This window comes from Mesocricetus auratus, unplaced genomic scaffold (genome assembly GCF_017639785.1).
Source record: "Mesocricetus auratus isolate SY011 unplaced genomic scaffold, BCM_Maur_2.0 Super-Scaffold_100009, whole genome shotgun sequence".
NCBI classification, from domain to species: Eukaryota; Metazoa; Chordata; class Mammalia; order Rodentia; family Cricetidae; genus Mesocricetus; species Mesocricetus auratus.
Genome location: NW_024429193.1, coordinates 32,582,748 through 32,610,536, shown reverse-complemented (window position 1 = coordinate 32,610,536; position 27,789 = coordinate 32,582,748). Strand labels below are relative to the sequence as shown.

General features: G+C 36.5%; 1 protein-coding gene across 3 annotated transcripts in view; it reads left to right on the top strand.

The window, feature by feature from the left end:
- The window catches only part of Ndst4 (N-deacetylase and N-sulfotransferase 4), a 300,475-nt gene that overhangs the window by 180,331 nt on the left and 92,355 nt on the right, over window positions 1-27,789 (top strand). For 2 of the 3 annotated variants that reach the window (XM_040751906.1, XM_040751908.1), the window contains 2 exons: window positions 1,258-1,443; window positions 3,221-3,349. In XM_040751906.1, coding sequence (XP_040607840.1) covers window positions 1,258-1,443; window positions 3,221-3,349 — 315 coding nt within the window. The remainder of the gene's footprint in view (window positions 1-1,257; window positions 1,444-3,220; window positions 3,350-27,789) is intronic. The other variant, XM_040751907.1, reaches the window with a different exon arrangement.

The following is a 27,789-nucleotide window of genomic DNA, read 5'->3' as shown; positions in this document are numbered from 1 at the left end:
AAAGGGAAAGTTGCCAAAGAGGTAGAAATTAGAAAATTGCATATTTATTTCACATACCTAGAAATATAATACAACGATCGAGAATGTTTTGTATTCTTGCTTTAAAGGTATACCTATAGTCATTTAGTGTTGACAATATACCAAAAACTCGCAGTAAAGTGTATACTCTGTACAATAAATGAAGTTTCTAAAGTTTATGACAAAATATGAGATCTTTCCCTTCCCTTTACCCTTTACATACATAACTATCCTGCAGCTTAACTCTTTAGTACTCTCTGTTTTGTTACTCATTTTCATCTAACTTTTACCACAGAAATAACTCCTTAACATATAAATTTGATCTTGGCATGCCACTAGATCTTTCTTAAAGTGAATAATACATTGTAGGCCTCCAAACTCAGCAGATTCAAATCCTATTAAATCCAAACATACAAACAAAAAAAAACAAATAAAAGCTCTCATTGCCTTATAGTTAACATTTACATTCCTGGTGTGCATCAACACCAAATACACGTGTGTGTGTGTGTGTGTGTGTGTGTGTGTGTGTGTGTGTGTGTGTGTGTGTGTGCACATGATTCTGCCATAGTTAAACTGGGAGCCAATGAGTGTATTTGGCTTCCAGCAGAATATGTGAGAGGTTCCTTTCAGGAATGATGATTTTCCTTTCCCAACAGGCAGCGTGTGAAAAACAGTATCCAACAGGGGGTGAGAACCTTCCCATAACCACATAGTTCATACATGGTGCTCCAGTCTTCCCTGATCTATATATATCCTATCCCTTTCAGAGGAGGTCATATGCAATGAATGCAGAGTTGCATAGAAAAGGTAATAGAAACTGGACTGGACACTTTATTGAAAAATTGCATACCCTTTTCCAAGCTGGTATTCAGATATAAAACATCAGCAAGGCTAACTGGGATGATCTTTTGCAAGGGGAGCCCCTGATTGCCCCAGGTGTTGCTTGGCTCAGAAAACAGTCACTCACAACACTATCATTCCCTCAAACTCAATGCATTTAATTTCAGACTTAATTTTATGCACACAGGACAAGCCTAAAGTATGTGCTACTTTCATTATAGTAGCATCAGGTCTCTATAAAGCTGATGAACTAAAGGAAGAGCAACAACTCCATCTTCCTATATTTAAATTCCCTCTTACTTAATGGGGATCCCAATATATATGCTACAGAAAAATAAAGATTTTTTAATTGACCCAGTTGCCCCCACTCCATGATGGTGTTCTTCTGACTTCTTTTAGGAGCATGGAATACCGACCAACCTGGGCTATGCAGTGGCCCCACATCACTCAGGGGTCTACCCGGTCCATATTCAGCTGTATGCAGCTTGGAAGAAGGTCTGGGGTATTCAGGTTACCAGCACTGAAGAGTATCCACATCTGAAACCTGCAAGATACAGAAAGGGCTTCATTCACAATAGCATCATGGTGAGCGCATAATACCTTGTGTTTAAGTGAAGGGATTAACATTCTATCTAGGGATGTAACACAGAACTACTTTCTAAAGACTTTCAGAAGTTAACAACATGCCATGAAAGTGACTGGTCACACAATGTCATACTGTTTGACTACATGCTTGTTTGCCTGGTTGTGGAGTGATTTTACTGAGTGTATAACAATCTAGAAATAATGGGAATGAGTTTTGCATTGATTATCCATTGATATTTTCAAATGGAAATTTGGTCTGCGGCTCCTATGCTGCTTCTGAGGAATTTCTCGGTGCTGCTGGTTTGAGTGTATTTAACACGATCTAAAGGTAGGATGTCACTCTACAGATCAAGAAAATACCCCTCCAGTAACTTCACTACCAACAGTATGAAAGGGAGCAATAGCACCTGAAAGCTAACTCCATCTAACCCATATATTTTGGCCTTCGGTCATTCAGAGCATCTTAGAGCACTGTTTATTTTCATTCTCTTTTTCCTGGAAATTGCAGGGAAGGGTAGCATGTACTTCTTTCCCATGTGTATTAGCTAAAAAATAATGATCAAATTTAAGAATGATTCATCCATTATGATAAATTAGAATAAAACCACATGAATTTGAGCCAAAAGTTTAGCATCACTCATTGGAGGAAAAAGTGGCACCATTCCCTTGGTTCTAAAATGGCTAGTTTTATCCAGTTCTGGGTGTCTTTGAAGATGTTGCCACAATTCGTCATCAAGATCAAAGCAAGAGTTTACCATTTTCTTTCTGTTCAATATTTACACTAACTCACACTATTACCAATATTGCTATTAGAACTACCTATCTATCTGTCTGTCTTTACATCTAATCTCCATCTAAAACCAAGAGACATGAATAAATAGCTACTCATATTGGAGTTCAGTAATTTTATCATGGGACTTTAATTATCTCATCATTTTAATACAGCACCAGTAAACCAAAGAACACAGACTGTTACCTGAAATCATTGATACTACAAACAGTAAAATTGAAGCCTGTAGAAATCTGGAAGTGTAACAAGAATTATTCAAATAAATTTCAAAACAGAGAAAGCACTGAGGTTCTTTCATTGTGTGATCACTAACATGTCATGAAAGGAAATCATCCTTTTTATCTTGAATTTAATTATGAAAATTAAATGAAGAATAAATACCATCATAGCTTTCTTGTATAATTGGGTACATTTTCCATTAGACTATAAATGCTTTATTATTCAAAATGGGATTTTAGAGTTAATTTTCTTATTTTTTATCTGTTGAACATCTAGAGTTACAACAAATTCAACAGAAAAATACTCCAGAAATAGTCATTAAATGGTTTGTCTACTACTGAGATGAAATTTAAAGCCAGATATAGTACAAACAAAGCAAAGCAGGGATGGTGAGAAAAGTTGACTTTGAATTCCAGAGGCTACATATTTCTACAAGACAGTATCAGAAGGAGAATAGAAGCTTAGTTAGATGAGAAATATAACTATGTTTGCAGTCTGAATCAAATGAACACCAAGATAACATATCCATTAATCCGAGTCAGGCAGTAGTTTTGATTTATAGAACTCAGTTAACTGGGTACATATTCTAAACTACAAATTGTATTTCTTTGATTCAGTTACTACATTGATATTTACCAATTTAAACCAACATGAACTCCTGATTACAGTAAGACACCAGGAGCTCTTTGCTGACTGTGAAACTATGGGAGTGGTAACAGTTCTTAGCTAAATCTCACCATTGTGTTGCTTTTACCTCTTCGTCATCAGGTCCTCCCTCGACAGACCTGTGGGCTGTTCACACATACTATTTTCTACAAGGAGTATCCAGGAGGACCCCAGGAATTGGACAAAAGTATCAAAGGAGGTGAACTTTTCCTCACAATCCTTCTAAACCCAGTATGTGTTCTACTTGTACATTTCACATAGCATCAGTGTTGTCAAATAAGTTGCATTTTAAAAACTAAATCACGAGGACTTTTTTTAAATAGTCTATCACTAGGTATCCTGACAAGACTAGAAGTTGTTATATAAACCAAGCTGGGCTTGAACCCAAAAAGATTCCCCTACTTCTGCCTCCATACTGCTAGGATTAACAGTGTATGTGATACCACACCCAGCTTATGGCTATATACTATATGAGCAAAACATGTTTACTGAAACTGAATTCAAATCTGCATTTCAATTCATTTCCTGGATACAGTTTGATTTATTGGGAACTTTTCACCAGTGAATATGATATTCGTTGTGAGTTTAACATATTGTTTTATTGTGCTGGCATATTTTTCATTTGTCTCTAATTTATGAAAGTTTTTATCATGAAAAGATGTTGGCTTTTCCTCAAAGGCTTTTTTGCACCCAGTTAGATGATTAGATTGTTTTTATTCTTCATCTATTTCTTTTATATTATAAATATATAGTATTCAATGACTTTCAGATTTTGCACCATCCTTGCATCCTTGGAATAAATTTTGTGTGAGCACATGGAAGAAATTTTTTAATCTGGGTTTGTTTGGCTAATGTCTTCCACCCCCTGTTAATTCTGAGATTTGCCAGAGAAAAACCAGTTCCACCATCTTGGCCAAATTAAAGCAAGATTTTATTAAAATACTAAATTCTAACACAGATGGAATTTGATCAGGACTAACCCTAACCCTAACCTGGAGACTTCCCAGGTGAGTGGTTTGGAGACACATGATGACAGGGCTTCTGTGGGCAAAATCTAAAAGACACCATACTATCTCACGCGACTTTGTTGTTCTTTTTAGAGAACTAGAACCCCCAGAATCCCAGAATGTTACCTGGTCCTTGGACAGGTGGAGCTTTTTGGTTAATTTAAGGTCTAATACCTTGAGGGTTTTTATGCCTGTATTTATAAAGGATTTTAAAAAGTAATTTCTTTGTTGTTCTATTTAGTTATTATCAGGGTAATGCTGGCTTAATAACAAGTGTTTGGAAGTTTGCTTCTTACTTCCTATTCAAATTTTTGGAGGAGTTTGAGATAAAGTAATATTAATACACAATATTTATTTGATCATCAGTGAAACTAGGGAGTCGTGAATTCCTTTGGGTTGAGAATCTTTTTTGTATTTTTTTTATAATTACATCATTCCTCTTTCCTTTCCTTCCTCCATATCTTCCTATATACTCTCCTTGCTCTCTTTCAAACTCATGGCCTCTTTTTTCATTAGTTGTTACTGCATTCATATCTGTATATAAATGTATATTCCTCAATATAATCTGCTAGGTCTGTGTAGTGTTATTTGTGTGTATGTTTTCAGAGCTAACCACTTGGTATTGTATAACCAGTTGGTATTTCTTCCCTGAACTAATTCTCCCACTCACAGCACCCCTCAGTTGCCTGTAGCTCTTTGTGTAGGGTTGAGACCTCATGGTTATTCCCTCATCTGACGGTTCCTCCAGAAGGTAGGTCTGGGGAAGGTCCGGTCCAACCTGTCTCTTACCAGGACTGAGCAGGATGGTGAGTGTCAACGATTTAGACCTCCCCCCACCTCCTAGTTACTGGGAGAAATATACTGAGTCTGGAGAATTGTCAAAGCAGGATCTTGCTTTATTCCAACAGGTACGAACCTATATAGGGTTGAGGTAGGGGATGGGAATCATAGAATAGGGTAAGGTGACATGAGGAGTAAGGGCCAATAATATTCCACCAAGCTGGCAGGTAGCTAGGCAGTCTTACAGCAGGCCTAGCTGAGTCACACCCAAGCAGAAGTTACAGGCCAGAGACAGGTCGCCAAACTCTAGCCAGGCTCAGGGGGTTACAATGGTCTTTAAATCAGAGCCTTTTTAGGCCCAACACTCATCCATTTTGATGTGTCTGTTGCATTTGTCTTTGTTCAGCTAATGCTTGGGCAGTAAATTCTGAGAAGCATCTCACAGCAAACTGTTGGATTCTCTGGCATTTACAATCATTCTGCCCCTTCTTCAGAATGTTCTCCTGAACCTTGGGTGCAGGAGTGTTTTGTCCATTGTCTTTGACGCTGCATTTTGATTGATTGTGGTTTCTGTGGTGGTCTACATTTCTTGATGAGGGGTGAAAACTACAGTTATCTGTGGATTTAAGAACTAATGTTGAGATTGTTATTTGGTATTGTTGTGGTTTAGTATAATCGTGGTTCTAAGTTCTCTTCCAATATCTATGACTTTACTAGCACTGAGTAGTTGGCAAAGTTTCCACTATTTGGTTATTTATGTGTATGAATATTTTGCCTGGGTATATGTATCTGTACATTCCTTGTGCCCTCGCAGATCAGAAGAGAGCATGGGATTCCATGGAACTAGAGTTATGGATGGCTATAAGACTACTTGTGGGTTCTGGTACATGAACATGGACCCTCTGAAAGAGCAACCAGTACTCTTAACCACTAAGCCACATCTCCAGCTCCTGTTAAGATACTTTATTTAAGCCGGGCAGTGGTGGCACACGACTTTAATCCCAGAACTCTGGAGGCAGAGGCAGGCAGATTTCTGTGAGTTCCAGACCAGGCTGGTCTACAAGAGCTAATAATTCAAGATCAACCTCCAAAGCCACAGAGAAACTCCATCTCAAAAAACCATATATTATTTAGGGACTTAATTTTCTCTTTGTGATTTTCATTAGACTTATATTTCTAAAAATTCCGTTTTGTACACTGATATGTAATACCTATTGTGCCCTCACAATTCTGTGTATTTCTGTAATGCCAATTATAATGTTTCTTCTTTCATCTCTGATTTCATTATCTAAGGCATGGCATCTTTTCTCTGTTAACTTTTATAAGTTGTAAACAGCCCAACTCTTGGGTAACTGATTAGATTTCTATTGTTTGTATAGTCTCTATTTTATTTTTTCTGCTCTAAATATTTCTTTGTCCTTTATGCTAACTTTGAGATTAGTTTTATCTTCTTTCCTAATTCTTTGAAATGTGAAGTCAGCTGTTTATTTGAGAATTTTCTTTCATTCTTTATTTAACATTCAGTGTTACCAACTTCTTCCATTTCAGAATTTCTTTACAATTCATCTCTAGACTAGTTGGTAAATCCTAGGCATACTAGAGAAAGAGTAGATTCATCTACCAAGTAGTATGATTTCTTATTGAACTTATCAAGAAAATATAACTTTCTTATGCATGTCCATATATATAATATATGCATGTATACACGATATAATTGTCAGTTGGCATACAAATTTTTTCATGTTATTAAAAATGTAGTAAATATGCATACTGCTATGTAGTTCTGTAGCCAAAATTTAACATTTGTAATTTAATCAGCAGTACATGTTTAGCTCCAATAATATCTTTCCAGGTTAATATGTTAGTAGACACTTTTATAATCTCCAAAAGTGTCCAAATACAAGAGGCTGAATTGAAAATGTGTAATGATGGGCTATAATCTTACACGTAGGTAGCCCAAAGCTGAATTCCTTATTAACTCTATTAATATCAAATACAGAAGCTAGTCCATTTTTATTTTACTTGTGTGCTTTTAGCTATCAAAGTCTGTAGTAAATACATGTGCAGAATCATAGCGGTATGGGACTATATCACCATGAGATGTTTGGATTATTCCAGCTCTCTGATTTTTCTCCCATAATGATTTCATTTCTGAGGTCGCAGAGAAGCATGCCCTCATTTGCATCTCATTGAAAATGGAACATAGGAGATAATGGGATTTATGCTATAACCACCTTGCTTAATGTGAGAAAATCTCATGCACAGAGTAAGAGGTATATGCTTTAAATAAAACTAGAATAAAATGTCACCTATGTTTGAAACAGCTTTTGTTGGGTTAATTTTATATATTTTAGAGTCACAAAGAAATCAAATATAAACAAACATGTATTATATAAAAATTATAAAATAACTTGTAAGTTAAATAATAATAGTGAAATTAGAATAGAAATGAGTTAACTGGATATTAAATCTCTTCCCCTAAAGGTACATGTTACTTAAATCAACCCAAAGAAGGCTGTCAGATTGACAAGTCAGACTCACATGTAACATGAAATAAAAATTGGAGGCGACACATGCTTTAGCAAGAAATTTTATTTTTAAGTCACCATGGAGTTATAAAAATAATTATTGAAAATTAAGATTACACATGTGTATTGGTGGACTTTTTTTCCCCACCAACCAGTTCCCGAATAACCACACAGACTTACACTAATTGCAAATGCTCAGCCAATAATTCAGGCTTGTTACTAGCTAACTCTGACATTTTAAATTAACCCATATTTCTTATCTATGCTCTGCCATGTGACTAAGTACCTTTTCTTGGTACTGCAAGTTCAACACCTGCATTATCTACATCTCCACATGACTTCTCCTCTTCTTCTTCATACTTTCTGTTTGTATGCCAGCCTCACCTAACCTTGACCTTTCCAGCTATTGTCATATTTATTAAACCAGTCACATCAACATAAATTCACAGTGTAAAGGAATATTCCACACATGAGAGTGTCAGAAAATCAAAATAAAACCTTTTGCCTTTTGCCTGTCCTATTGAAAGTATATTCTCAGTAGATGCCCAGGTCCATTTTTCTTCACTTTCATCTTTTGGTTCCTCTCTTGACCCATATCTGCTCTAACCTTCTCAAAAGGCATTTAGTCATCAGCACATTGAATATTGTCACCTCTTCGGTACACCCTCCCCATGTTTGATTGTCACTAGCATTTAGTGCTTGAATGCCTAATTACCAGGCTTATGCCTAATAATATCTAGTTTTAATATCAAATCTAATGCAATTCATAAAGCATCATTCTGAGACATAAATGACTTCTTTTAACGTAGACGATAATGTGGGGTCTAATATTCCAATATTCCATCTATTGTAGTGGTGAACCAAAAAAAAACTAACTTAAAAGACTCATCATTGACATGCAAATATGTTTTGACTTCAATGTGAAAAGAACAAGAGAAAGGAATTTTATCTGTTGACAAACTGTACTTACTTTTAGCATTGGAATTGATGGAGAACTCAGAGTTAGATCAACACATGGAAAGCAAAAAAAAAGAAGTGAGTGAGTAGTACAGACAGAACAACATATCTACTTACTGTGCTATGAAGTCTGGTTTGGCCAAACAGTGGACCACAACGATGTCTTACCGAGCAGAGCAGTGTTGCTTACAATGTGCACAGTGTACAGAGGTGGCAATCTAAGAAGATGCCATTCAGTTTGGTAGAGACATATGTTACAGACAGCATGTCCCAACGCAGCAATAGAGGGTGACTCCAATACTTCACTCTGTCAGGTCATCCAGCCAAAAACTAAATAGAGAAACTCTGAAAGTAAATGACATAATAAATAAAATGGATCTACTGTCACCTATAGACCATTTCATCCAAACAGTAAAGAAAGTACTTTTTTCTATACAACCTATGCAACTTTCTGCAAAATTGCCCAAACATTATGACACAAAGCAACTCTAAACAAATTTCATGAAATTTGAATTAACATCCTGCATATTATTTGACCACAAAGGAATAAGGCTGCATATCAAAAAAATAGAAATGACAGAAAGTACACAAACTTGTGGAAAACAAAACAATACACTGTTGAATAAAATTTAGTCAAAGGAGAATTCAAGATGGAAATTAGAAAATTGCTACCACTGAATAAAAGCAAAAGCACAGCACACTAAAGCTTATGAGCTACAATGAAATTTTCTCTCCTTGGGTTTACAGCACTATGTGCCTACATGAAAAAAAACTGGAAAGAGCTCATAGTCATAATTTAATGTTACACCCCAAATCCTTGGCAAGTTAAAAACAACAACAAATGAATAGACAGGTAGAGACAATAAAAGTTATGGCTGTATGTTTTGGAGGGGGGGTTGTGAGTTGTAGAGTTGAGACCTGGTGGGCCCTCCTCCCCCACCCCATTATTCTCGATCACTTTGCCAGATCTGTTGTTGTCTTTATTCAGCTCATGTCCAGGCAGTCATGTTGGTGAGGCTATGAGTATAGCTTTTGATTTCTGTGTTTTCAAACAAATAGACCTTTAGAAAATATATTTTAGAACATAGAGAGTATAATGTGAGTTTCATTGAAACACCACAGACCAGTCTTGTAAATAAAGGTCTTTGTGTGATTTTTTTTGACTTTTCAAGACAGACTTTCTCCATGTAGCCCTTGCTGTCCTAGAACTCACTCTGTAAACAAGGCTGTATTCAGACTCAGAGATCCATCTGCTGGCATGTGTCTCCATTGCCTGATTTTGCTGTGTGATATTGAAATTCAGAAGAAAGATAGAATTTATCTTCAACATATATAAGAACAGAAAGATAAAGCTTGGTGGTATTTACTAGCAAAGTAGAAAAGTATCTTCCACCACTCGCGTCCTGTACACAATGCTGTTTGCAGATATAACAGAACCATTTTGAATTTTGATCAGTGGCGTCTGAAATTATATATATATAAAAACCTATAAGGATAATAAAAGTTACAGAGGTCTGCAAACAACTATCCTAGTATCCTTCTCTCTAGCATGCTTAAAATAGAATAAAATATATATAGGTTTTTTTCATAATTTTGGGAATTCATGTTCCTAAAGGAAGGCAACTAGACTAAATTACTTGAAAAAATTCTGTATTTTCTATCATCTAACTTCTACAACTACTGTTAAATCTAAAAGACATGGGCTCTGCTAAGAAAAGGGGCACATTTTCTGTCCTGCATCCAACATAAATATTCATGTCATTTGTGTTTTCTACACTGAAGTAGAGCTCTATTCTTTCTATGCTCACAAGTCCATAATATTATTCTTTTCTCTGTGTTTACCACATTGTAATTACTGACTAGCTGGCATTTAGAAATGCATCTTGTTGGTATGATAATTTTAAGATTATTTTTGTTATTTTTAATTTAATGCATGTATGTATGCCTCCATGTGGGTTTGTCTATGTGCAGGTGGTCTACAGAGGTCAGGAGAGGGTCCCAGACTCCCTGAACTGGAGATACAGGCAGTTGTGGACCACTGGGTAAGAGGACCTAAGCCAAAGTCAGGTCCCTTACAAGAGCAGTATATAATCTTAATCACTGAGCATTTCTGCCTCAATGTTTCTGTAATTTTAAACACTTAAAATATGACCTTAACTTCTAATCTACCATAAAACAGAAACTGTGAATTTGAATAACTTTTACATGCCAAAATCTAATTATCATCATACAGTAGGTCTTCAGTTTTACTAAACCATAAGGAATTTGGTGTCCTGATTTCCTTGGATACCTATTTGCATTGGCCAAATGAATATCAAGATTGAAAACTGTATTATCTGAGAGCCATTTGAATGACAGCTCAAAAGAATAGCTAGGCTCCCATCCACTTAACATTCAGATAGTTCCCTGTTATTTTTCTTAGATTCCCATCATGACCTCATCACATATTGATATTTTCCTGCTCTGTTCCTCACTTGTCAAATACTAACATGTATTTCCCTGGTGCCGAATTCTTCTTGTATTTTCAATATAATCTTTGTTCAGACAGGAAGAAATATAATTTAATCATGTCTGAGGTGAAACAGCTTATACCAGGTAGCTCACCATCATTCAAGTAGAGACACTACCCTATAAAATATGCAGTAACTGACAATAGCTTTAAAAAGAGAAAAGAAAAGGGTCTGGAATCTCATCATATGGTGTCATCAGTAACTAAAAAGCTTGAAATGAATATGCCCTCCTAGATCTAATTTTTCTCTTACTCATTTTAATTTTGTACTACACAAAGGACAATATTAAAAATAAGACTTTCTAGGGCTTTTTATTTGTTTGTTTGTTTTTGAGAGATAGGTTTGAAAATCCTGGATTCTTAAAGTGCAAATTACAGAGATAGGATATTTACTGTGTCTTCCAAAGTTCAAAACAATGCCTACATTCACTAGCTGACAGTAAAATACAATGCAACTGCAATAATACTTCTGATGGGGCCTCACATAGAGATTCAAGAGGGACACCCAGGGGGATTTTTGGGGAACAGATTTTATTAGAACATCCATTAACTCTGTGGACAGACATATAGATAAGAGCAGGATGGAGAATCTGAGGAGAGTTCAGGCTTAGCCATCAGGGCAAGCACCATGGCAGGATCCCTGAAGAGAGGAATAAGAGGCCAGGTGGATTTTCTTGAACTTTTGTGTAGATGAGGGTGGTTTCACAGCATAAGCCTGCAGCCAGGATGGGAAGGCATGGGGAGGATGTTTGGCCACTAATAACCCCTTTGATATAAGTTCATTTGTCCAAGTGAGAGATCCTGGAACCCAGAAATCTGTTGGCCAGGAACTTAAATATCATTTCAAAATGATGCCTTTTAGTGACAGGAGAAAGGCCTGCAGGTGTTGACAAGTAAGCACCAGGATTTTATATTCTGGGTTTTTGTTTACATATGTATAAAGAAATAGAAAAGTAATTTTAAAGAAAAGGGAGTAAGCAGGAGAATCAAGGGATAACAATGACAACTCACCTAACACATTCTTAGCTCAAATTTGACATCATAGACTAGCCTGGGGCTTCATTACCTGGAGCAAGTAGTAGATGTGTTGGTCTTTAGAGCTGAGGCAGCATTTGAACACTGGAAGATGTTATTGAGCCCAAGTAGTATGCTTGGCAGTATTCTAGATAGCCTGGATTGGTATGAGAAATAAAGAGGGAGTTACCTATGGATGTAAGAGTCAAAAGAATTATTAAAAATGTAATTACAAGCCTAAGTCAGGAAGTCTATGAAGAGCTTTGAAGTTCTTTTGATTTGGATATGAGTAGGTAGAAATTACTAGAAGAGTTAAAGATAGAATTGGCAGATGAAGAAATGCTCGTAAGTGCACAGCCTCCTTTTACTTCAGAGGAGGCTGTAGGGAAGGCAAAGAATAAAAGTAGGTCCTAATAGGGTGGCTACATGCTTATTCAGAATTAATCCATTAAGTAGTTTTTGAGGGAGTAAGGTAATAGATTAGCCCAACACAACATTGACATTCGACCTGAAACATTTTAGCTCCCACACTTGGACATGTCCATTGTTAATGTTGTAACATTGCAAGTGCAACATGTTGGAGTTCCAGCCCAGACATTGCTCCTTTTTGAAGCATCTGCTTCTGGCTCATGGCAGCTCATGTCCCAGCACAGATAAGAGGAAGCTGAGATTTCAGGAAAGCAGATCTTCAGGATATAAAATCTATTAGCAAATCTGCTAATGAAGACATTTCTGGATTACATTATCTATCATCCATATTATAATCCAGATATAATTAATTAATTTTGTTCTCTATACCAAGTGTAACATTGATAAAAGTGAAATATTCTAGGTAATATTAAGACTATTTAAAGTCAGCGTGTGTGCAAGGACCGAGGTAACAACAGCTGAAGTATTTTAATTTAAATTAGAATAGTATTCAACTTCTCCAAGCGCTGTTACTGAGCCTTCATACACTTAGATTGGCTGAGAAGCTTTCCTTCCTGCATAGTATCAGTCTCTGAGCTTGGGGAATTTCTGGCAGGCTCCGTATGCTATGGATTAGTCCTGACTCTTAAGAAACATGAAAGGCAGCAGCGATGGGCAGAGAAACATCAACAAGAAATAACCTGAGCTAAAGTTTCAGGATTTTTATTTTTTTAGTGGTGAATAACAGAGAACCAGATAAGCAAGTTCATTTACCAAAATCCATTTCTTGGCCTGTGCAACAAAATACAATAAAAAGGCATTTCAAGTGAGATCAAGACACTTCAGTATATTTTTGCTAATTTTAAATTTCATTCTGCAACATGGCCCTTTTCAGAAAAGTATAACATTCAGTCTTCAGCCATACCATCCCGAGTACATCTGATCCTGTCATAAAAGCATCAAAGCTATGAATTTCATGAAGAACAAAACCATTGCCTCCATTCCCAGCACCCTTGTTTATGTACCAAGACCATTATTCCTTAGTAGGAGCTGTGGGTGTTACAGGTGTTCTCACTGTATTTATTTTTGTAGAAATTAACTGCTAACTTGTCTACTGCAGTGAATCTGCCTCTTTCCAGACAGGGACTTTGAAGCAATTAGAGTTCTTGGGAGCTCTGGTCCTTTGCCTTCCAGCCCAGGAAAACAGCCACCCGCTGTGAGAAGAATGGAGCCCTGTAGAGTGTATAGATTATGGGAAATTCTATTTCCACTCACAGAGAGACCTACAATCACCTACTTCCCCCTCCTACCACCCCTTGTCTGATTCTGCACTCTTCATGTTTGCAGGACTAACCTTTACAAAAGGACAGGAATCACCATTTCCACAGCCATTCACACTCACAGCAGGGATTTCTTAAATCTGAAGTCAGCTAAGATGCCTGGCCCTACAGTGAATGATATTATTCTTTCTGTTCACTCTGAAAATTGAGATCAGAAATAATATAATGAGGCAGAATATGTGGGCAAACTTTGCTCTTTTTCTGAATTTTTCTATTAGTATCTGTTTTAATTTTCTAAAATGGAATTTATTTATAAGTAATAACACAGAATCTAAAGTAGGTTATTCCAAGAGAACAAAATATTTTTGGCTTCTTGTCTGTCCTGAGTCCTATCTTCTCAATTCAAAAGAAAGCTGCTATTCTTGTAATAGACATGCATGCAATTGCTCCTCTTGCCACAGTCCTGAGAAAATACAGTTTGCAGTCTCCTATATTTCTAGAGTGTGAACAAGATCACATTTGTGTTTTTCTTTCAATGTTGTTTTCATAGAATAATAAATGAAAACAACAATATTTTATTGGTAAAGTCTATTTCATCGATTGTAACTGGGTAATTTTGCTTTCCCAAAGCACATAATGAAAGTTGCAGAAAAGCTTCTTAGCATAAATAAATTTTCAACAGCAAAATGTACATTCTCCTACTTATATGGCCTTTAGTTAAAAGATAAAAATAACACTCAAACAAACCAAAACCCTTTGTTTTTTCGGTTTCTATTTTGGAACTTTTAACATGTAAATAAAGCATGCTTAGTATTGATATTTATTGATGACATGGAACAAGAAAACCCCTCCCTTTCAGTGCGATATGAACAATTGGTTAGTGCAACAAAAAAGATGTTAAACATTCATTAAATTAAAACTAGAAATGTGCACTTTCTTTTGACCTTTCCACAGAGTTCAGCATTCTGTATTTTACTACCTTTTCTGTAAATTATATACAATGTGCATATTTTTACTAAGATTTATTTTTAAATAACTTGGGAGGCAGATTAGATGTTAAGCACACCGACATAAATTATATAACCATGATGAGCAAAGTTCTGATGCCAGCACCCAACTACCAAGCCAGATGTGGACTTGATGTGAGTGGTAGAAAACCCAACACTGTGATGAGAAGGCAGGGCCGTCACTGGGGTTGATTGGCTGCCAGGCTATAGGATAAACCCAAGTTCAGGTTCAGGTTCAGGTAGATGGAGAGAGGTGAAGGAAGACACTGATACCCTCCTCTGGCTTTTGAATACACAGAGACCTACAAGTGTGCAAGCCACACCCATACAAACACACACTCACACATACAGAAAAATAACCAGAAACCTGTTTATAAAAGAGGTTATTTTTTTAAAATGAGGTCAACATGAACACAGGTTTGTGTCACTCCACCTTGTTTTTCTTTACTTCTTCCCTTCAGTGTCATCTATAGAGATAGTGAAGAGACACAACCTCTCCATCTAAAACATGTTGGTAACTCCTGCTTTAGTATTTTAGGAAGGTAAAAAAATATTTTTCTGCTGTTCCAATAATAATCCATAAACTGATGATGAGATGGAACAATGAGGTATTTATGCAAATCCTAAACTTACTGGAATCCACTGGGAAATTCTGTTGTAGGTATCTAATAATCATCTTATCATCTAATATCCACCTGTGTCTATCACTAAAGTGAGTTTCAGTTAATTTTTATTTTCGTCTTTGAAGCTGAACCAATACTGCATCTTAAATTATTGGCTAAAATAACAAGAAACTTACTGTGTAATTCATAATGAATGGTTATAGTGACCTAGAGTTTCTAGATTGCCCAACCATTGAATTAAGGACCTTTTCTTGGTGAATTTCATTCTGTGAGGGTTGTGTTGTGAGTATCTTCACATGTATTTTTAATTCAAAGAATAATGATAGCATTCTCCAGAGGAACTGGTATTAGAGTAGAACTGAGCAAAAATAGAGTTTTGTCACATATGGGGCGTTGTTATTTTGCTGCAGCTACCAGTAATGAAACACAAACCTCGAATCAATAGTCCCACATGAAGTTTATTGGTAGAGAAGAGAAAAGGGGGGTTAGAAGGAGCCAACCATAGCAGAGGGAGGGAAATAATGGCACAGAGCTTTAAAAGGGGAAGCTCACGCATGTACACTGAGTCCTGTAACTAGTGACTTAATGATGACTGGGGGGGTCAGTATGATGCGGGAAGTTCCAATGGGTGGGGGCGTGGGGGTGTGGAGCCCTAGCATGCTTACAGTAAGCCACAGAGATATGATAGCAGGAGAGTTTTCAGTCAAAGGGAAGAGATATAGTCTGCAATATATGGTAAACTACAACAGAAAGCTTGGAGATTCTGCACCATATTTGAAATATAAGACAAAATCGTAGGAGCCCGTAATAAGGTCATAAAAGTTCAGCATAATATGTTTATAATTTGAGGTCTATTATTCTGATGAAGTGAAAATCAAACAATAAACGTAATTTTTACTTGTGTTTAATGTTTAGGGACATCTTTTGCATCAGAAGGTTTTAATATGTGTGGTTTCTGTGTTGTGTCTGCTGTGACCAGACTCTGCACCCCCCAAAATCACCAGGAGACCAGATCTGATCCAAAAGCAAAGAGTCTTTTTAACTTGGCTTAACTCAGGTCCTCCATCCATCAGACACAGGGCATGGAGCAAGAAGGACCCTGAGCAGCAGTGGGGCAGGGAATATACTGGGGTAGACATAGGGTAGTGTCTAGGGGGGTCTGCTAGTTGCATAGCAACAGTCTCAGGATTGATCCACCTCAGCCTTGGGCAACCTGTCCTGTGTTGATTGGTCCCCTGAAACTGCAGAAAGGTTGCTATGCTTAGAGGCCCTCCCAGGGAGGCTGCTACACCCTGCATTCCACTATTATCAGTAAAGCACATCGAGAGCCCACCAGCACATCCAGGTTCCTTGCCACATGGAGGGTATCCAGCTCCCCAGTGATTAGAGCAAGGTGAGACAAGGTCGGGAATTCATCACATGTTGCTGAGTCAGGGGCCTTTGTCTTGCTGGGTCTTTTCTGCAGCTTGTCATGGCTGCCAAAGCAGGGACCTGGGTGAGGGTCTGGACCCTTCATCTGAAGCATGGGACAAGTCTCTTCCCCTCCCTACTGTTTGTTCTCAACTTAATGTCACTATTCATCCTTCAGATTTCACACTGAGTATTCCTTCCTGGCCCCTAGGGATCTGTTAATCTGAATGTCACGCTTTTATATTCACATAGAGGTATATGCCTAACAGAAGTCATGGTAGGCTATTTAGTTTCTAAAATCTCCTCTTCACCTGCAAGGTGTCTTAACCCCAACTCCCCCACCCTCATGGAATGTTGGTACAGAAACATTATTGATTCATCAACAGCAAGTGGAAAATACGCCTATGTAATTGCATCTCTCTAGCATTTCCTTTCTCTCATGAGTTGTTTACATTGTTTTACAAGATGGGAAAGGAAAGAAAAAAAACAGGGATGCAAACAGAGAAAAAGAGACAAAAGGAAAAGAAAGAGAAGGGAAGATAAGGAAGGCAAAAGAGAGAAGCAAGAATGGGAAGTTGTTCCTTTTTGTATGTAAAATAATGGGATGTTTCTACACAATCGGCAAATACAACCTCAAAAAATCTTTTTCTAAATCTTATTCATCAATTTATTATGCTTTCCTAAATACTGAACAAAAGGTCATGCAAAACGGATATGTTTAAATATCACTGTATATAAAATTAATAAAATATAATAGTTTTTGTTTTTTTACATAGAAAAGGCAAATGTTTTAAAGTGCACAATGGTGATAATCTGGATATAAAACTTTATTTGAGGCAGTAGAAATATAAATCACTTTTAATAAAAAGTGTTATCTCAGGAGTCTGAAGGCCTGGGACTCTGGGTTTTGAATGCATCTAATTCTTTCTCCATGCTCTAACACATAAATCAGGCTATAAAGACTTCCTCTATTTTAAACGGTGTGAGCTCATTACATGTTTAGCTTCTGAAAATGTTCTGGGTGGTATGTCAGTTGACTGTGCTTTTCTGAGCTATTTTTAAATTATAAAATTTCTATCATTACTTCTCATTCCGGTGAACAAATTGAGCCATCAAATGCAGTGCTTGTTCAGTCAGTCAAGACTGCGGTTCTCCTTGTTTGATTTTGTTGTCGACCAAAGCACCTCAGATATTTCTGGAAAGTTTTTTTTCTGTTTTGCTTACTGGTGTTCCTAGTTTTAAGGTCTCTTGAATTTTATATTAATAAGGTTGCTTGTTGATATACTGTTAAAATTTTATATCTAACATTGACGGCTATGAGAGTTTTGACAAATGAACAGTCCATAGAATTAAAATAAACCATACATTTAATATGTAAAAACTATGAAAAAACATGGAAGACCTTACCCATTATTAGAGGTTTACAGATGGTTTGAAAGATGAAGGTGTGTTTAAAAGAAATTTGAAAACTCAAGCCCTCAAACCAATCAGAAAGCTCTGTCAGATTTCTTTACCTTTGCAAGGAGAGAGGATGTTCTTCATTGTCCACGGAGAGATAGGATGCTCATCATTGTCATCGGTCCCATAGATCTGTCTTCATTGAACTTCACACCTAAGGGAACATTCAGTGTTCAATTACACCCCTGTGAGACCATTAGCTAAAGCCAGTGAGGCAGCCAAGAGGTTTAGGAGTAAGAAAAAGATCACGTTCTTGTAAATTGAAAGTTCATGATGACTCCAGCCTCCTCTAGCACTATGGTATTCACTCACTTAGACCATGTAAAGATAAGATTTCAAGCAAGGGGCATTTCTTTGATTTATAGTTGTCATTTTTAACATGGTGTAAAGTACCCAATAATGCTATTCAAAATATAAAATCTAAGTAAAGGAATCTTGCTCCTTCTTACAGCTGTTATTATTATAGTCACTTAAATTCTCCTTCACACACAGGTACACACTCTAATCAAATGTGAATAAAAGATGTGCTATTGAAATTGCCATCGTCATGCAGTTTCTTTTCAGAAGTCCATTCTGTAGTTCACTTAAACAATTTGCTGCAGCAGTCAAATCTCTATGACAGAGCTTTCTCCATGGGAGAGACAGATATTGGACTCATATGCACAGTTGAGGAATTATGGAAGTTAGAAAAATAAAAGGAAATTTAAATACATCATATTACTGCCAATTTGAGACAGTTTCTAGACTATCTTTTACTGAATTATTCTCAAAAATTATATTGACTACCATGTAAAATGAGTCCATGTAAAATGAGCTATGACTGCTGGACCTGGTGTCATATGACTTTAATGCCAGCACTCAGGAGGCAGAGGCAGGCATATCTCTGAGGTGGAGCCCAACCTGGTCTACAAGAGGGAGTTATAGGACAATGAGGACTGCACAGAAAGAACTGAAAAACCCTGTCTCAAAACACAAAGCAACATCAAAAAAGCTATGCCCATACATTTGTGATTTAAAAAAGAAAGAGAGAAAGAAGGAAAACAATGTGAGAGAAAAAAGCACCATGCAACAGAGTTCAAGTGGAGGGTTTTTATTGGGGAAAGGGACTGAACTCAAGGACTGGAGTTGGAATGGCCAGAGGGGTGCAGAGAGAGAAAGGGAGAGAGGGGGGAATAGACAGATGGATGGAGAGAAAGAAAGATGGGAGGTGAGCAGGGTTCTTTTGAAAGGGAACATAGTAAACAGGCACAGATGGTGCTTTTAGTGGCTGCAGTTGAGAACATATACTTTTTAATCTCCAAAGGCAGGCCAGTACAGATGCCTGAATACTAACATTATGTCCTCATATACATCTACTGCATAGTAAATCCAAAACTAAGTGTTCAATCTATTTATAAAATATGACTGAACTGGAGCTTTCCTGTCCATCTTCACAACAACTCCACCAGGCAATGCCTATACAGAGAACTGTAACCATCTTTGGTCACATGGAGCCTACTGTTTCTAGAACAAGACTAAAGACATTGCTAAATATAGACATGTTGTCATAACTGTTTTAAGGGTCTAGGGGCTTCTAATTTAATCTTAGAATTAAATTTAAACTCTATCTTAGGCTCCTGACTTTGTTCTCTGCAGATATCAATCCTTCCTGCAGTACTTCAAACATGGTAGTCTTCCCCCTGGAGTTTTGGGGGCATTGTCACATTGTTTGGAATGTTTAATTTCATACCATTTAACACTCTATGAAGCATGTGTATAACTTTCATCTTGCAACCCTCCCTTTATTTCAGTACTCTACCTATGTACTGTTACCATCTACCCCACACTGGTTCCATATGCCCAGCAATATTCTTGTTGAGGTAAGAAATCTGAGGAGAACATAAATGACATGGAAATTGTTAAAACATTGAATTGGAAGCCATTCTATATGCTTCCATTATATCTTTGTGAGCTTCAGAAGTAACCTCTAGCATGGAGCTAGGAATTTTGTTAAATAGTCTATGGCTCTTGGGAGTAACATGATCACACCAAGTGATACAACTTCATAAATTTTCAAATATCCTTGATGTTATTTATTCTTCTCCTCTGTATTGTCCTTCTTCCCCCTCCCAAGTAAATCACCCCATTTTCATATCTCCCCTGTATCTTGCTATGTCCCTCTCTAGAGCAAATGTCCCCCATTATCCCCTTTTAATATTCCAGTTTCTGTGATTACTTCAGATTATATACTCATCACATATGAGAGAACACATGGGTGCTTGTCTTTCTGAGTCTGGGTTACCTCACTCAATATAGTGGTTTATAGGTCTATCCATTTGCCTGAAATTTTCATCATATCATTTTCCTTCACTGCTAAATAGTATTCCCTAGTGCATGTATCACATTTTAATTATCTACATATCTGCTGAAGAACATTTAAGTTGTTTCCATTCCCTAGTTATTATGACTAGAACAATAATGAGCATGGTTGAGGATATGTCTATACAGTTGGATGTTGAGTCCTTTGCTCATGTGCCAAGAAGTAGTATAGCTAGATCGTATGTGTCTTACTACTCTCTTCCTGTGAAGAGACAGGATGAACAAGGAATCTCTTATAAAATAAAGCATTTAATTTCAGGATTGCTTGCATTTCTGAGTTAGTTCATGATTACCATGGAGGGAAGCAGACAGAAATGCCACTGTACAGAAACTGAGAGCTTTATATTGTGATTCACATGTGGCAGGCCATAACTCCTCAACAAGTCCACACATACTACAAGAAGTTCACACCTCTTAAGCCTTCCATAACAGTTCCACCAGCTAGAAACCAAGCATTAAAAGATATTTCTTAATGGCTTATTAAAGCCACCAGAATATTGTATATTCATTTCAGCTTTTGAAGAATTTTCCACACTGATTCCTGGAGTGACAAGACCAGTGTACAATCCTACCAACAATGAATGAGAATATCCTTTCCCTTTATCCCCTCCAACAGTTGTTACCAGCTGTTTCCTTGATCTTGGTGATTCTGTCTGGGGTATGGTGAAATTTCAACATTTGTTTAATTTTAATTCCTCTCATTGCTAAGGATGTTGAATACTGTTTGAGATTTTTCTTAGTCATATTAATTTCTTCTCATGAAACTTCTCTGTTGAGATTATTAACTCTCATTTTTAACAAAATATAGGCTAATTTTTTTGCTCTTTTTTTTTAGTTCTTTATATAGTCTGTGTATTAATCCTCTGTCCAATACCTTGTGAGCTTCCTTTCCATTCAATTGATTGTTTCTTTATGTGCTTTTTAGCTTTTTGTTAACTGTTAGCCTTAGTTCTTAAGCAAAAGGGACCCTATTCAGAAAGGACTCTCCTACACTTACGTCTTGTAGGGTGCTATGCATGTTTCTGTATTTCAGGTTTCACTTTGAGGTCTTTCCATCCATTTGGTGTGAATTTCTGATAGGCTGATAAATATATGCCTGGTATCTTTATTGTACCAATTGATATTGTGATGGCTTGAAAGAAAGTGTCACACAAAAGGAGTGGTAGTGTTAAGAAGTATGGCCTTGCTAGAGTAGGTATTGTCTTGTTGGAGGAAGTATGTCACTATAGGGGCAGACTTCAAGGTCTTTTTTGCTCAAGCTTCCCTCAGTGTGAGAGTCAATGGACTTCTTGTTGCTTACAAGATATAGGACTCTCAGTTATTCCACCAGTACCTCATCTACCTGCATTCCACTTTGCCTCCCTCCGTGATGATAATGGACTGAGCCTCTGAATGCTTTTCTTTTAAGAGTTGTCATGGTCATGGATTATCTTCAAAGCAATAAAAACCTAATATCCATTTTTTCCCAGCAATATTTGTTGATTGTACTCTTTTTGCCAGTGAATGTTTTTGGCATCTTTGTCAAATATCAAGTGGTTATAATTATGTGTTGTGGTGGTTTAAATGAGATATCCACTATAGTCTTGGGTATTTGGATCCTTGATCCAAAAATATCATAATCCAGTTATTAGAAAGGCTTAGGATGTTTGGTCTTGTTGAAGAAAGTATGTTTCTGGGGAAGGGTTTAAGGTTTCAAAATGTTGTACTATTATTAGTTCACCTTCTCTGCTTTCTCCTGTGACTTCTCAACCTGTTGTTCAAGTAACCATGTCTGCCTGTTACCACACTTCCTTACAATGATAGCAATGGACTCTGAATCCTCTGGAGCTGCAAACCAAATGAATCCTTCCATAGGCTGTCTTGGTCACATTGTTCTATCACAGTGGTAGAAATTTATACAAATAGTGTGTGCGTATGTGTATACTCATATCTGAAACTTCTGTTTTGTTCATGGGTCTACATGATGGTTTTTGTGCCTATGCATACTACTTTTTGTCACTACTCTAGACCTGGGAGAATGGAACCTATAAATGAGGCAGACTAAAGTCTCATGCAATAGCCAATTTTATTTAGAGAATCAGACAATTTATAATTTGAGGGTTAAGAAATATCATAAGAGTGACAATATGAGTTCAGGATGTAAACATTTTGAATAACAACAGCAAGCAGCAATGGGTAATCTGAAGCAAACCCACCCCATCGGTACACCTGGGAGGAACATTAAAACACATTTCCAAAACAAACCCATGTGTTGAAGGAACTGAAGTCACAAGACTCTTGTCCTGTTTTCCTAAAGTGTTCATACAAACTCTCAGAATTCTCCTCACACAGTTTCAATTCCTGGGCCATTTTCCAATAGTTTTTATTACTATAGCTCTGTAATATAGCTTGAAAGCTTGGAAGATAATATCTCTAACACTGTTCTTTTTCCTCAGAATTGTTTTAGCTATCCAAGATCTTGTATGATTCCATGTGCAATTTAAGGTTTTATTATTATTATTATTATTATTATTATTATTATTATTATTATTATTTCTGTGAACAAAGATGTAGGAGTTTTGATTGGGATTGCATTGAATCTGTAAAGTGATTTGGTAGAATAGTAATTTTCACAATACTGATTGCTCTATGAACATAAGAGGCTTTACCTCAATCTCTTTATTCAGGGATTTACAATTTTCATTATTGAAGTTTTTCACTTTCTTAATTTATTCTTGGATTTTTTATATTTATTCTTTATAAATGGGAGTACATCCATATCTTTGTGTGTATTCTCACTATTCTTCTATTAAAAGGTGACTGTTTTTTTTAGTTGACATAGTTCCCTGGTACTCTGCAGGAATTATTGATCATTTCTAGATTTCCTTTCAGGCTGTTGAATAAATTCCCCCAAACAACATGGGCTAATGGTGTCACCCTTAGTTGCCTCTGAGAAGTTGAAGATAGGTCCTTGTTTCTGAATATAGGACCCACTTGAACATGGTACTCAGAGGAATAGAGTTTGATCTGACCATAAATCCTCCTAACAAAGTGCTAGCTTGGGGCAGCTGCTAAAGTAGAAAAACCATCAACAGTTTACCCATCTGTGATGCCTATGAACTACAATGACAAGCATGGCCAGATCCTCCTAGAGGTACAGTATTGGTACTTACATTTTGACAATAGCCACAAGCTGTATAATTGGATGCAGTGCATTCTCCACGGGAGGGAAGGAAATCTTGCCTGTTCTCAAAAATCTAGCCAACTACATATGTCTAAGGAAGTCATAGATCTTAAAGGAGAATCTACCACTGCTACTTTCATAAAGGAGAATAATTACTAACTGCAGCCTAAATGTATATACTTATAACCACAGTTAAGTGTAATTCTCAACTCTCATCCAAGAAGCTCCATTTTGCAATAGATGGTGACCAACAGAAAGGCACAACTAGTAAAAATGCAGTTATCTACTGACAATGTAGTACCAAACCTAAACGCATAACTACAGCATAATTCCTCTTGCTAAAATCAGGGACCACCAAGGAAGAGTAGACAGTTTATAAAGGCCAGAGGACAAGGAAATCTACTGAGAAATTGAGTTCTGTTTATGACAGGAAAGCCGTACTCATGAAATTCTAACAATATGGCAGCTTAAAGAAGCTTGAACAGTGACAACACCAGCTGACTTAGAAGCCTGGATGGAGGCAGTTTCATGGAGCCCCACACTTAAGTGAAGAACTTTAGGCAATTACTACTGCTGAGTAAAGGAGAAGTAAACTTAGCTGGAGGTGAATCCCTAAGTGATTGTCTGAAGTGAAATCATCAGCCTTCAAAAAAATACATGTATATGCATAACACTAAATGGACTAACAAATTTATATTTGATATTTAATCACATATGTGTTTTTGTGTGAGTAGCAATCATAATTATAAAAAAGAAGCCACAAATTTGAAAGTGAGTGTTAGGGACAAAATAAGCACTGGAGGAAAAAGAAAGAATGGGTAAATGATCTGAATATAATATAAATATATGAATTTTTAAGTAAGTACAAACAAAAGCAATATCTAATCACAAATTGTACATTTAAGTCTGTAAATATGAAAATTCAACATTGGTCATTGTTTATTTGTTTTTTTTCTGTGACACATACAGATAATTTTTACAGTTTAATTAGCAATACAATGTACCATGAGCATCTAATAAAATTTTTGCAATTACAGTTCAGTTCACATTACTAAACTCAAACATTTTTGTGTATCTCTCCTTTTCCAATAATGTGTTATGATGTCTCTCCAAGGCATACTACTGTCCAAGCAGTAATATAACTTGAGAAGACCTTATTTTTTTATTTAGGAGCAATAACTGATCTCCATCAACTCTCCAGGTTGAAAATATGTATAACAGCATAGGTATATTCTTTTATAATTCTGTGTTTACCTCAATGCCATTACTACTTCAATAAACACTTATTTAATTGTTTTAGTATAGAAGTTCTTTTATAACCTACTAGCACTGTGGTGGTTTAAACAACAAAATTCCCCATGGGCTCAGAGATTTGAATACCTGCTGTCCAGATGGTGGTGCTATTTGGGAGATGGTATAGCACTGCTGTAAAAATTATACCATTGGGAAAGATTTTGAGAGTTTACATGTTCACCTTACTTCTAGTTTGCTCTCTCTGCTTAGTGTCTATGGTTAAAGATGTGATCTCTCAATTTCTTATTCCTGCTGTAATGCCTGTACCTCCCATGATTATGGATTCATATTCCTCTAGAATCATAGCCAAAACAATATTCTCCTTTCTTAATATGCTTTTGTTCATGATATGTTACCACAGCATAGAAAATAACTAATTCAAGTACATATGAGTCCATAGCACTTACATAGTTACATTCTTTTCTTATTCTCATTATATTCATTCATTGAACTTGGAAGTACCCATAAAGATACTTTCACATAAGTATACATTATGCATTGTTGGTGGGAAAAGAACTTATTTTTACTTTAAAAGTAAAATTTGTACTAACTAAAGGACAAGTTATCTCACAATAGACAATATGAAAAAAAAACTTGCTGTCAGCTGCCAAAATAAAAAAACTTTCATGTGATTAGATGAAGGGAAAGATGGTCACTATCTTAAGTAAGTTCAAAGGTGTATCAAGACATGCTTCATCTGAGCTGGACAAAACTCTGTGTCTTGGGAAAGATGAGTGTTTCACACACAGGCTAATGAGCTAACCATGATCTGAAGGCCTAAATGGGAAGGGAATATAGAAAGAACAACTTATATAGAAAGAGAGGTATCAATGGGAGGGAAGGAGGCTGGAAAAGTTCCTGCATTTCTTTGCAGGATTTTATATATCAATGTGTACAGTGTTGACTAAGTGGAGGATGGTGGGTTCTGATATAGAAGGAACATTTATATTGTTAGCACCTTAGTCAAGACAAACTATCAAAATGCTGAGTTTTCTTAAACAAGTATCATTTTCTTTCATGAAACACAGAAAGAATTTCAGTTCCCTGGTATGACTTTTAGAAAATAACAATGAGAATCATAGTAAATTTTAGAGATGCAGTGCTCATGGGAGAGATGAGAGTATAACAGATCAACAGTTGGTGTTGCTGCATTTTTGTTTCTCTCTCTCTTTCTTTCTTTCTTTCTTTCTTTCTTTCTTTCTTTCTTTCTCTGTCTCTGTCTCTCTGTGTCTCTGTCTCTGTATCTGTGTGTGTCTCTCTCTCTTCCTGTCTCCTCCTCCTCCACCACCTCCTCTTCCTTCTCCCCCGTCCTCCTCCTCCTTTTAATGCTGTCTTTGCAGAAATAAAAGATGTGAGAATTTATAAAACTGACCATTTTTTTCGAGACAGGGTTTCTTTGTGTAGCTTTGTAGATCTATTAAAGTTTGATTTTGAGACTATGTAATGAGATGGAGTACTACAATTTTGAATTCATATTTTTCCCCTATAATTCTTTTTTCACTATCTCTCTCTTCCCTCCCTTCCCTGTTCCCCTCTTCTTTTTACTATTATTTTCTTTTATATAAGCATCTTTAATAGCTCATTACTTCCAGAGTCAGTATGTGGTTATGTTAAATTGCAAAATACATATAAAATATTATACTGTCAACTGACTTTTAAAGTTATATAAAATGATAAAAATGTTGATTTTAATTAAAAGTTAATGAAGTAGATTTTGAAATGAATGTAAAGATTATAGAACACACAGAATGTATACTATTCCATTTGGTATGTGTGTGTGTGTGTGTGTGTGTGTGTGTGTGTGTGTGTACACACGTGCATATGAGGGAGGTACAGTAGTCTGTATTTGTAAGTGTGGAGGCCAGAAGTTGGTGTTTGCATGTCTTTCTAAACAGCTTCTCCACCCCATTTGTTAAAGTCAAAAATTCTCACTAAAGCAGTAAACGCCATTTAGACAAGTTTAGCTGCACAGTGAACCCTAGTCTTCTTGTCTTCATCTCTTCTGAGATTACAAACATTCACCTCCTATACATGACTGCAGACAGTCACCATTCCTGACATTTACAAGGATGCTAAATATCTAGGTTCACGTCTTCTGTGCTAACATGGCAAAGCCATTAGCTCTGAGCCTCCTCCCTTGCTCCATTTAATGTCCTTAGGAAAGTGTTTTACACATTGTAGAAACTAGGATCTGTTAAAAATTTGCCACTACCTAACAATGTTATACTTTTAAACTAATGCTTCCATGAGGAGGAAAAATGGTGACCATCCTAAATTTAGAATAGTTAACAAGTAAATGAACACAAAAGAAAGAAGTGTTTGTCATCTAGTACGGCCACCTCAATGTTTAATTAAATTAATTTATTTTATGACAGCCTTCCTGAGACACTAGGGAAAAAGTAAAATTTAGGGGAAAAAAGAAAGAAAATAACCAAATTTAAATACTGTTGGTTCACTGATCCCATCATAGCAAAATCCAATCTCTCCATGCCCCTCCTGGGGAATTTTTTTGGTTTCTTTCTTTGTTCTTAGCACACTGAGCAGGGATATCACATATCAAACTGTCTCTCTATGGTTGCTGAGCACTATGTAATGTGAGTAAGAACATTCAACCCTAGGGATCTTTTCACCTGCTTGTGGAAGGACCTTGCTTTTTCATACACACACCTCCCCACAACTCCTCATTTTACTGAGCAATATGCTCTGTTTATTTTTTTTTCATTTTTTTCCAGATAGTACAAGTTTCACATTTTAAGGTGAAACAAAGATCAGGTTTTGAGTAGCAGAGGAGAAATGTTGGCGATACATGTAAAAATATTACTCTCACAACTTGGTGTCTAGAATATAAGTCATCTTTTCTATGCTATCAATAACAG